At 44.2% G+C, this 11,864-nt stretch overlaps 1 protein-coding gene across 2 annotated transcripts in view; it reads right to left on the bottom strand.

Annotated features, from left to right (window-relative positions):
• Positions 1–6,400: 6,400 nt before the first annotated feature.
• The window catches only part of RASGRP3 (RAS guanyl releasing protein 3), a 51,777-nt gene continuing 46,313 nt past the window's right edge, over positions 6,401–11,864 (bottom strand). For both annotated transcript variants that reach the window (XM_072856619.1, XM_072856620.1), the window contains exons 14-17: positions 11,092–11,128; positions 8,497–8,622; positions 7,601–7,965; positions 6,401–7,095 (exon numbers count right to left, since the gene is read on the bottom strand). In XM_072856619.1, coding sequence (XP_072712720.1) covers positions 7,087–7,095; positions 7,601–7,965; positions 8,497–8,622; positions 11,092–11,128 — 537 coding nt within the window. In that variant the 3' untranslated portion in view covers positions 6,401–7,086. The remainder of the gene's footprint in view (positions 7,096–7,600; positions 7,966–8,496; positions 8,623–11,091; positions 11,129–11,864) is intronic.

Raw genomic sequence — 11,864 nt, 5'->3', positions numbered from 1 at the left:
CGTTGAGTTGCATCAGTACCTTCAGAGTCTTCTTTCTGTGCTAGAGCTGCCAGTTTCTCTGCCATGACGGTTGCTGCAGTGGGTAGTCTCACTTTTGCACACTGTGACATGGTGAAATGATGCTGCGGTGGGGTAGGAGCACAGAGCTTGCCCTTTCCCCTTATTCCAGGTAGCTTTTTCTCCTCAGAATATGTTGCTTCTCCTCCTCCCTCTTCCAGGACTTAGGGTGAGCTAAGTTCCACTTTATTGCTGTTTGAGGCGGAAAGTTTAAAAAAAAAATAAAAAATTCAGAAGGCGGCAAAACAGGAGGCTTTACTCTTCCAACAGGAAAGAAAACACTTTGCTTCTGCCAGCTGTTGTTGTTTTTCCTTACTCTATTGTTCCTCCTAGTGTGCTGTGACTTCTTTGTTCTCCAGAGAAAACAAGCTTTGTATATGTGGAGAGAGCAGCTTTGATTAATGAAAGCAAACAGCCACTGCTTTGTTATTGTCTGTATGATGCTCTGTTATTTACTGTTTTCCAAACATGATTCCTGCCGCACTGGAAGGAATCTCTTAACTGGAAGCTGGGAGAGGAGAGATGGGTTGTGGAGGTTTAGGCTTGTGGTGGATTGGATACACATGCTCAATTTCATTGTGCATCACGATTGAAAGCAGAACTCCAGCAGATCAAGAAGGCAATTAAGTAAGCAAGCATTTATACAGGGGAACAAAGTGTTCTTCCTTTTAACCACGGTTGTTCTTGCCACTCTTCTTCCATAAGCTTTAGGCATCTTGTTCTATTTTGCCATCTGCCTTTCTCCTCTAGCAACTTTTGTTTCCTAAAGGCTGCACTTGCATTGCCCTTCCATTCCATCTATTAGGATCACCCTCTCTCAAGTGTTGTCATTGTGCAGTAAAATAACTATGGGGAGCGGGACACACACTTGCTTCCCACATCGGGCACATTAGTACGTGACTCAGAATACCATGATCTATATGCACTGTGGTCGTGGTTGGGTTTTCCTTACAGATCTAAGAAACGGATAAAAATTTATTCCTTACTGTGTGCAAAACAGTAATGCAACAAGGGAAAGGGCATCAAGCTGAGCTTTCACCATGCATCACTCACCCCGGGAAGCCTTTTTGCTTGTAGCTGTTCCCTGAGTAGTTTATAATCTTTAGGATTGGTGTTGGCTGGTAATCCCTAGCTTGCTTGATGGGATTCCTCTACTTCTCTAGTCAAACCCCTGAAGTGTGCAGTTTCATGGTGATGTGCCATTACAGCTGGTGGCCCCCAGAGGGGCTCCTCTAGCTATGGGTTAGACTCTTAGCCAGAGCATGTGGGTAACCTGCTTTAACATGATGGGGACTTTGACTATGTGTCTCCATTAAACTGCTGTTGGCATCTGAATTAATGAAAGTGGCAAGTGCCTCAACCAACCTCTGGCCTAATTAGAAACTAGACACTTACCACTCAAGTACCTAAGACAGAACTAGGAAGAAGGGAAGCAAGGTTCATGTCAGTAGATAGCTATGAGAAGTGGCTGGAGCTTGGGGAGTCCTGTGGCATAAGAGTATTCCCCCTATGGGTTATGCACCTGGAAAATGAAAATTAAACTGTGCTGAAGTGGGAAGAGGTGAGTGGGGAGTAAGAGGATTCTCACTAAGATCTGATGACTCCTTTGGGCGTCCAAAAGGCTCGTGTGGGTTCTTAGAGTACTAGAAGTTAATTCAGCTCCCTGTTAGGTTAATGAAGGCCAGCACACAAAAGCCCTCAACTCTATGCTCATTGCACATGATTTATTCTTAGTTTTGCCATATCTAGGACTGCAGTAGAGACTCTTTGCTGCTAAAGACTGTCAGGCTTGTGATCCTGCTTCCTCTCTGAACTTCTGATTTTCCTCAGACAACAGGGATGCTACAGAAGTATGTATGCATTTTTAAGGTGTTGAGCGTGATTTAGCAGTCCCAGACAAGCTGGCTCATGCTAAACTGCAAGCTTGCTTTATCAGCCTTCTAGCATACCCTTAGGTTGGAATCACACCAGTGTCGTGACCGGAGACCAGTGCACCAAAGTGGATGTGAACTTCTGTTTCCCCTGTGTAGGCTCTCAAAATACTCATGTGCTTGTTTGTTTCAGGTTATGCCTTTTCAAAGGGACACAAACTGAAAAAGCAAGTGCTATTACCAGCTGTAAACATTGCCTTCTCCCCTCTTTGGCTGAAAATAAGTCGCACCTCTAATGGCCTAACAAACAAGGGTAGAAGGGAAAAAATATTTTTCTCTTGTGTTTACTTTGTGCTTTTTACAGCTCTGAGTGCTGTCAGTGTTATTGTTTCCCCTTTATTGTCCAGTAATTTCCCCTCTTGTCCACGTGGGTCTTTCCCACAACAGAGGAGAGAAAAACAAGTACAAAAAGTAGGAAAACACTATTGTAAAACCAAAGAAAGAGGGAGTCTGCCTGTGCTGTGGGCAGGTGGAAGGTCATAACTCGTTTTCACACATGAAGCAGAGATGAAGGTGATAAGGACCCTTTAAACTTTCCGGCATTGGCTTAACTCATGGAAAAAGCAGACTTTCTGGCTAAATTTCATACTGCCCCAGCAGCAGTAGCCTTTTGCTGATGGCTTTTCTGTCTCCTAGGACCAGATTGTCAGCAGCTGTAAACAGCACTTTAGAGTTCAGCACACAGATTTTCCAATGAGTTTAGCCTGTTGGCTGCAGTGCTTATTTTGAAAATCCAGTTCAGATCAGTGCTGATAACTCAAAAACTTGTTCCAAAGTTACATCTATTTCTCCATTGACCCTGGGTGGGCCAACTCTGTTGTCAAGACTCTCTTGAGAAGTACTTGGAGCTATTTTTTTGCTGTACAGAGGCCCATCAGTTAGCAGGCTGATGCTGAATGAAGCAAACCTTGGTTAGATTTTTTTGGCTACGATGATCATGAAGCAACAAGCCCTTGTTTCTCCTGTCTCTTGTGTCTCCATGAAATCTGCATTCAGATCTCCTTTCTTCCTTCCTTCCTTCCCCCTCTGCTCAGTCTCCATTGGGATCCCCTTCCATTCTTGGTGTCACGTAGAGAGGGAGAGCTCTCTCAGCATTCTTAGCATGCTGCTTCCCACGCTTGCTCCCTATCTGTCTGTTATTTGTTCTCTCTCTTTTTGGTTCCCCCCCCCGCCCCGTGTCCAGGATCCTTCACATGCAGCTATTTCCCATACAGATGCCTAAAGCTTCTAGAACTAGTGTCCCAGGCTGCGAGGACCCTCCTGTGGCTGCTCAGGCTGTCTCAGCCAAAGGCTTCCAGGCTCCCCATTAGGATGACCTTGCGGGCTGTGTTAAGGCATGCTTTCACTTTGGCTTCCACAGAGGAGTCCCTGAGCAACAGTCCACAGAGGTGACAGCAGCCACTCCACTCCGTTTTGGAAAATGTAAAATTTGAGGCAGCAGCTGCCCCTAAAGTTGCTCTGCAGTTCAGCTTTTTATCTTCTGTACTGAAAGGAAAGAGGCTCACCTTTCCCAGCTGGGGAAAATCCATGCTTCAGACTAGCTCTGGTCAGCAAGCATGTTACTGTCGTCCCCCCCTCCCCTCCCTCAGACTTCACCTACCTGATGAAGGCTCCTCTGAGAAGATAGCTTGTATCTAGGAAAATGTTTCTTTGTAGAGCTGGGATTATTCTTTTAAAGCCCAAAAGCTGGGTAAGACTGAGGGGGCAGAGGAGGGCAAGACTATGAGGAGATCTAGAGCAGAGGATATACCTGCAGTACAAACCTGGTTTTGCATTTCACTCTGAAGGAGCCCATGTCCCCTTGACTCCTTGCATAGCACTCAGGGCTACTGCGTAAAGTCGACAGCAAGGCTGAAGCTCCCTTATTTGCTGCACGAGGCTTTCTGCAGGTTTTGCACAAGCACAGAAAGTCCTAGTGGGTTTGGCTCGAACAGCCAAATCATCTCTTACAGGGTCTATTCAAGCACTTGCATTTTTCATCTACTCTTGTTGCTTGTATTCTTTGGCATTTATAGATCAGGCTGTAAATAAGGTTTGGCATAATCTTCCTTCTTTCCACTGTGTGGTGGTGGTGGTTGTTTTTTGGGGGGGTGGTGTGGCATTGGTGTTTTGTTTGTTTGTTTTAAAAACACCTCCCTTCTCCTCCGAGTTTCTTAAAAGATCCTGAAGACTGAGACAGGGATGAATGGATGTAGTGGAAGTATCCAGCATCATCTGGGATTGTATCTCACTTTAGCTACTTAATTAATTCAGTGGTCTTGTCATTAGGACACTTTTTCCTGGACACTCTCCTGGAATTGCTCCACTTCTAGCAGGCAGGATTTCACCAAGACTAGCAGAGGCACATAGCTCAGTTGGGAACTGTGATGGCTTTTGTTAAGTTGGAGGAGGAGAACAAGAAATTCTTTGTTGCTTTGCCCAGATTGGGGAACTAAAATTGTCCTGCCCCTGTTCAGAAAAAGATGTCAACTTGAAGTACGGAGAGAAAAAAGATTTTTATTAATTGCATGAATTCAGGCCTCCTCCAAGGTAAAGAGCTCATCTTATACCAACTCCTTAAAATGGTTGCTTGTGCCCTGTCAGCTCTCCCCACTCAGGTGCTTGCTGTGGAACTAGAAGATCAGGGTTCTGCTGCACACAGCCTGTTAATGCCTTTTTTTTTTTTTTAATTATTACAATGTCTATGATGAGTCTGTTCCTTTTTGGGGTGTGTGTGAAAAAGGCTTTATTTCTGTGCAGTGTCTTTTTCTTAAGTTTTCCAGTGGCTGTGAACACTTACTGCCAGCAGCACACTCTGTGTTCCCTTTCTTGAAATGCCTAAAGGAAAGGCAGGTGCTTGAAATTTTCACTTAGCATGAGTCCTTCTCCTTGGACACTGCAATATTTTGCTTAGAAGGATCAGCTGTGTGAGCCTGCAGTCTATGCTTGATCTGCAACTGCTGCTGAGGTAAGTACCTAACTGACCAAAGCTACCAGGCTTGCTAGAGATGCATCGATGAAATCTCTACAGCGGGTTGAAACTTAAGCAGTCTGTTTGCTAGTAGAATGGTCCCCCAGAAAGTGGGAGCTGCTTCTGTAGAAGATGTCACTTTTCTTAAATGTGAGTCTATGCCTTGATGACAGTATACATGGAAAAAAAGGTGTCCTTGAAAAAGGCCTTCCTCTGAAGAACATAGAGCTCCTACCCTTTTAAACAGCTTAGGCAAGAAGCTTCTAAGTATCTTGGGGAGTAGGTAAGTGAGAAGATAAGATTATGTACAAGGAACATTCTTATCCAACAACAAAATGAAGACAGGCATGGTTTGTGGGCCTCACAGAAATAGGAAAGCAGGTACCTTTCCGAGCAAGAGTTACAACTAACTTTTAAAAGCCTGCAAGCAACAGGCTGAGGTTTACAGATTAAATGCTGTTTAAAACTCTTACATGATGTTAAGAATGAAGTTGCACATGAACATTTCATTTGTAAGGTGTTAAAAGGCTTATCTCAACAGATCCATCAACAGCCTGGATCATAACCAAATTTCTCTATTCAAATTCTTTACCACATAATTTTCATTGTGTGCAAGCTCTACGCTGTAACGGTAGCTGTGCGGTCAGCCTGCTGTGACCTGTCACCTGACCCACCACAGGAAATAAAGACCATATTTTTGCTAATGCCTGTTCTTTGCCCACAGCAGTAAGAGTGAAGGATGCTTCTGGCCCTCATCCTAGCTTGGAAATCAGTGCTCCCTGCAGTGCTGTTTCTCTGAGTTTAAAACAGTAAGAGCATGTTCTCTTTTTTTTTTCCTCTCCCCAGATTTACCATCATTACTAGTTGTGTTGGAAAACAAAGGAAACCTGCAGGATTCAAGATGCAAACCTGAGCAGGCATCATGTAGTTGCAGTGCAGATTACAGTCAAATTACCACAGGGGAGTGCAGCTGTCAGTTTTGGTTAGGGAAGCCTATGAAAGTACTCTCTGGTCTTGAGGGCTTATAACTTAGTGAAGGGTGCAATAACTTGAATTTTGTAGGAAATCTTATAACCACGTTACTTTAATTCAGAGTAGGTGCTCCCCATACACACCTATTTTTGTGGGGAGATGGGGTAAGAAGAATATAAATGTATGCCAATTTGGAATGCATAGATTTGAGCTTTGTGCTGTTTTGTTTTTCTTTCTTTTTCCAGATGAAGGCTGTGCTCCTTAAGTAACTTAATGCTTCTGAGAAATGCCACTTCAAACCTGCTTCTCAGGCCATTACAGATTTAGGTGCTATATCCTGCATTAGCAAACTGCTAATTTGGAGGTTGCTTTTCAGTACATTTAGTCTTAACATGTGCAGGCTGCTAACCAGAGAAAAACATATCACATACACATACATACACACACACTTAACACTAAGGTGTTTATTACATGCTAATTTTACCATCATCAGTGCTGGCAGAGAGGACCTCTCTCCACTGCAGTGTAACCAGACATATGCATAGTGTCTTGGAATTCCTTCAGTCTTGGCCATGTGCTGCCTATTTGAAGGATCCCCAGTCTGGGAACTGGTATCACTGTGCTGAACACCAATATACTCACTGTAGCAATGTAAACACGGCCAAAATTCAAAACCTCAGGTGTGCAAAGAATTTCAGCATAGAGGACTTTGTGAAAGGTTTTTGTCTGAGATTTAATCAACATACACACCTACTTCTTTCCTTAAACGATCATTACGAGGCTCTGGAAAAGGAGTGTTATTGAACAAACTTAGATGCTTGGCTTCTGTCCTCACCATTGTTGTTGCTGGCAGACATACCGAAATGATGCAGTGTATTTAAAGGAGGCCAAATATATCCTCACTGGCATGTAGAGGAAGTTTCCACAAAAGTCATACAAGAGAAAACACTGAGCGCAGAGATCCTTTCTGCTGTGTCCGTGCGATGCTCATCCAAATGGCTTACTTGTGGGAAAATAAATAGTGCTTTGTAACACCTTTCAGCTAAGAAAACAGGGCAATGGTTGAATTTAAAAGTACGAGGTACAGGAAAACTTCTCATGGCCAAATGTGGTCTGTGACAGTCCATCAATGCTTGCAGTTGTCATCTTCATTTTTCTGGGCTTCAGAGTGAGCAATCAGCTATCCTGTAACCAAAAGAAAACAGGCACTTATATGCTAGCAAAGATGGTCAATAAAAGCATGAGGCTTTGGAAGTATAAACTTTATAGGTAACAGCAACAGAAATCAGACCAATATCCTGCCCTAGCCTGGACTTGTATATTTATCAGAACACTGGTTCCTGTGAATCTAACATGGAGCCCTGAACTGTGCATTGCAAGGGTACAACAGCACAGAATTTGGTCAGATAGCCACCAGGCTATTTTAATGATTTAAAAAAAAAAAAAGTGCCCAACTCCTAAAAGCATGTACTGACACCAAGAGCCAAAGCCCCAGTTACAGTGTTACAATAAATGCACACTGCAGTGTAGAAAATAGGTATCTATGGATGATTTGGCATTCTTCTGAAAGTAACTTGTGCAAGAAGCAATGGCAAATTTGAATGAAAAAGCGTCCTGAAATTCATAAAATAACCTTATGAGACCTCAGACTAGCAGATTTTAAACTGTCTTCGCTTCTTCTGCAACTCACCTCAGATTCTTGTCTTTCTGGGAGGGTTTCTATTCCGTTGTGATCCTGTATGTGTCGTGGGGCCTCAGCTTCTAGCTCTATATCAGCCTGCACGTTGGGCTTTTCGTTCTCCCATTTTGCAAAGCCCTTGTTCTTCCCAGCTTTGCCATGGAACTTGGACTTCATTTTGGGGAAAGTATGGGAACCTGAATCATTCCAGCCTGGCTCATGCCACAGTGGTTCTGTCTGTGTTGCTTGGCTGGTGGTCGCCCTCTGCAGCCGCACTGAAATTTTCCGTGAAGAGCCAGTGACGAGGGTGATAGCTCTGCCATCGAGGTCCTGGTGTTCCGTAGCAACACTGGGAAATTCAAATACTTCATCTTGGACTGAAAGAGAGGGTGGAATTGTTTATTTTAAATATTCTACTTCAAGACCTTTACAAGATAACTTAAGCCTGGGGTGTGGGGGGGTAACCCCTATATGAAGTGGTGGTATAATTAGAAATATCCATATGCTGCTTGGAAACTGATTCTGGCCTTGTGTGCGCACATTTCCTTCTCCCTCCATCTGCACGCTCAGGGGATAAGGCAGAGCTAGAATTGTGCTCTACCTCCCAGCCCCCGCCCCGAAGTGGCTTATAAGGAGAAGTACAATTTCCCTAATTCTAATTTTATTTATTTTCAGCTGGGATAGGAGTGCCAGTATAGAGGATAGGGAGCCTCAGGCAGGGGACTGAGGCCATCACTGCAGAAAGGGATGTTGTAATCTGAGCACTGAATGCAAGCCACAGCGCAGTGGAAAGTACATGTGCTGCTCTGTGCATTGATGCAAAGGAAAAATTAAAAATGGCAGCAAGGACACTGGCCGTTAGAGAGGATTCCAGAAATGGTTTAAAATAGGAACAAAAGTGCTCTCACCTGGAGGCAGAGATGGACTGCTAGGCAGAGAGCCATGGTTGCTGCCTACTGAGGTTCCTCTGGAAAATTTCCTGCACGCCAGCACAAGCAGGTCTCTGCATTGCTTATGACAGTTGGCACCGCAATCTGTAAAGAAAGGAATTGTCAAATCACCAAATGGAAAGCCACAACTGTCTGGTAATCCCTCAGGGCTATTAGCAGACAGATACCAGGAGGGACTTTGAAGGAGCAAATACTTTAACAGAAGGTGCGAAGGGAGTTACAGAAATGGATCATTTGGTGTGAAAAGCGTTACAAAAAATGGATTATTTCCATGGCAGCCATTAATAGAAATCTGGCAGCAGAAGGGAAGAGGGGGATGATATTTTAATCAGAAATTAGTTTCAAGGAAGAGACCTGGAATTACTGGTATGATCCTGTATATGCCATGCATAAAGCCTCCACTCCACTGCATGAGTCTCCAAAGAAATTTTTTTTTTTTATTTGACCCAGCAGGGCCCATTATAGTAAACACACTTGGTCAGAAGACAGTGGAGCATCCATACTCTGAGCCTCTGGAAGGACAGCTGGAGGTTGAAACTCACCTAAGTAGCTCAGCAAGCAACATCAGCACAGAGTAAGCTCAGTGGACATGTATCATCCACCTGGATGAAGCTGGCTGAGTGCCTGCACACCTAGCCTCTGCTGGGCTTTGCATCCCTGCAGATACACTCATCACTAGGTACATTTGTCTGAAGGGTGACTGCAGTACGGATCTTATCTGCAAGAAAGGGCCAAAGGGTGGAAGATGTGTGCCCCAAACACAGGGTCTCTCTCCTCTGTGTCCCTTGCCCTTGTTTGAAAATTTCCGTCTCCCTTGTTTCTCTGTTGCTGCTCCAAGACGTAACATTTTCTTCTAGGTGAGCCATAGCCAAAGCGTTGTGTTTATAACTCTCTGCTAAAAGAATCATTCTGCCCAGGGCAGCAGCTCTAGCATGATGGGTGAGAGTTCTGGTTTCTCCCATCACTTTGTTCATATGACTAATACAGAAGTACCTGCCCAGCTATGGTTTTGTCTGCCCTAAAGGTAACAAAACACCCCCCCCTCCCCCCCAATACAATAAAGATCTCTTGGCAGTGGAGAACCTCTTTCATCACTTGTAGACCACACAGTCTAGCTTTATCTTGTTATCCACAGTGCTGGGGTAAGCAGCAGACTTGAACAGATGAACTCCCTCCCTCCCTCCCCCTGCTAGCCCAGTGTCAGAGGTTCAAAACAGAAGCTGACAGCTCTCTGCTCAAAGGCAGAAATCATCCCTAATGGGTGCAGCACCCTCGTGCTGCTGGCATACGGAACAGCTGGTAGCTTCTGCGACAAAGGGCAGGCACTAATTACACTTGTTGACCACTTTAAGATCTGAGCGAGCAGCTCTACTCTCTTACTCTCGTGCTCCATTGCCTATAATTTTGACTCTACAGAACCACTTTTGCTCTCTCTCCACTGGGCCACTGTTACAAGCAATGGTGGAGGACAGAGCTCAGCTTTCAGATGTCAAGCTGAGTTTACAGGGCTGCTGTGACAAAACCCTATCATCTTCCTTCCCTCATTCTACCAGTAAAAGTATTAGACCGCAACTAGCCCTTTTGTAGCTGCTCAGATGACAGTAATCAGGAATAGCTGAATTACGTACGTTGCTTTAGCCATGGACATTTTCCCCACCCCTCTCTGAGGAAGAGATGTTCACGGGTGGAGAGGGAGACACAAATACGGTGTATCCTAAAAAACAATCCTGCCAATTCTTCACCCTTCTCCTGGGAGCCAGTGTAAGACTAAGGGAAAAGAGTGCATATAAATACAAATATGAAGCCCCAGCGTGAATGTTCCCCTGTGAATAACTGAGATGCAACTACAACTGTGAAAATCAACAGTGCCCTTCAGCCAGAGCTGGGCTGCTTGAGAAATAAATGGGTCTGGGACTTTAAAGGCGATGAGGACCACTACAATGTCATTTTTGGTCTGACCTGCTCAATATGGTGCAAGTACTGCCTTAGAAATTAAACATTTTATGAAAGCAACAGAGAGGGCTGTAAGAACTCTAGGATTTTTTTTAAGCTGAATGTCTGCAGAAGGTCTTGCAATGAGATCTGCTGGGCAGTCTAGGAATTAAATATTTCCCTCTTTCTAGCTCAGCCACTATTGCATTGCAAGACCAGTTAGGCTTCACTACAGGCATGCGGATGTACATGACAGACAGCATTGCCACCAGACTTTTTCCTGACCCCAAGTCTCAGCAGATATATTTCAGGATGTCTTGGTGTTAGGATGAGGACACTTGGTCTTCCAAGATGCAAGGTCTTTGCTGGTAGAAAGTGACACCTCATGAAGTCAGTGACTGCTTCGGGCTTTTAGCTCACAGAACCTGTGTATTCCTACTGGGTGCTATGTCCCCTAATGCAGTGAGGCTTCATAGCATACCAGCAGTCACTGTTCACAGACAGTACCAAGTGTATAAGCAAAATTTGGATGAACAGATATCATTCTAGTAAAAAATACAGTTGACCTTGTGCTAAACCCACCACCTATAGCTTGAAAAAATCCATGCAATATTTATTTACCTTTGCATTTGTAGCCTTGTTTGATTATACCCCAGAGCTGCAAAGAAAGACAAAAGAACGTCAAGGAATCAGAAAAGAAAGCCGGAAGGAAAACAAGGTCACAATGAGGAAGTACCAATGGCTACAAAAGCACAAACAGGATACAACTGCTCTTAACACCCTTCCTGTTAGGCAGACCTCCCCCTCTAATTGTGATAAGCCTTGTGTGGCTTCCCCCTTATTTCTACTACTTACAGTGGGACTACCAGAGAAGGAGAGACACAGACGACATTTGCTTCCAAAATGGGTAAAAAATTGCCATTATATCAAGCTTACTGAAACCAGCAGAGCACGTTCTGCTTTTAGGCTCACTTAATGTTATCTGCAAGGGAATTTCCAGTGTACATCCATTCTCCAGATACATGAATGACCCATGCCTTTCAAACACAGCAGAAGAAAACACCACTGGGGATAAAAATTAGGTTCTTGGTTCCCATACTGGTCCCCAGCACGCCCAGCCATAGCAATCAGTTTTGTGCGCCTGACTTTTTCCATTACAAAAAGGTTGAAGATTGAAACAGGCAGAAAAGCCACTAAATTCTATCTGCCTCCTCCCAGAAGCTGTCCTTGTTGACATACATAACACCCAAATGCTAAACTTCCAGGAGGCAGTGTGTGCAGTCCCACTTTTGGGAAACTTTCACTGTAACATGAGCAGGATTGCTTGGAAGTAGGAAAATTCCCTAGCAAATCATTATCTATACACTCAGAAGCGCTGTATCTACAGCCATTGT

The sequence above is a fragment of the Ciconia boyciana genome, chromosome 3 (assembly GCF_034638445.1).
Source record: "Ciconia boyciana chromosome 3, ASM3463844v1, whole genome shotgun sequence".
Taxonomy (NCBI): domain Eukaryota; kingdom Metazoa; phylum Chordata; class Aves; order Ciconiiformes; family Ciconiidae; genus Ciconia; species Ciconia boyciana.
Note: the sequence above shows the minus strand (reverse complement) of the source record. Positions and strands in the feature narration are given on the sequence as shown.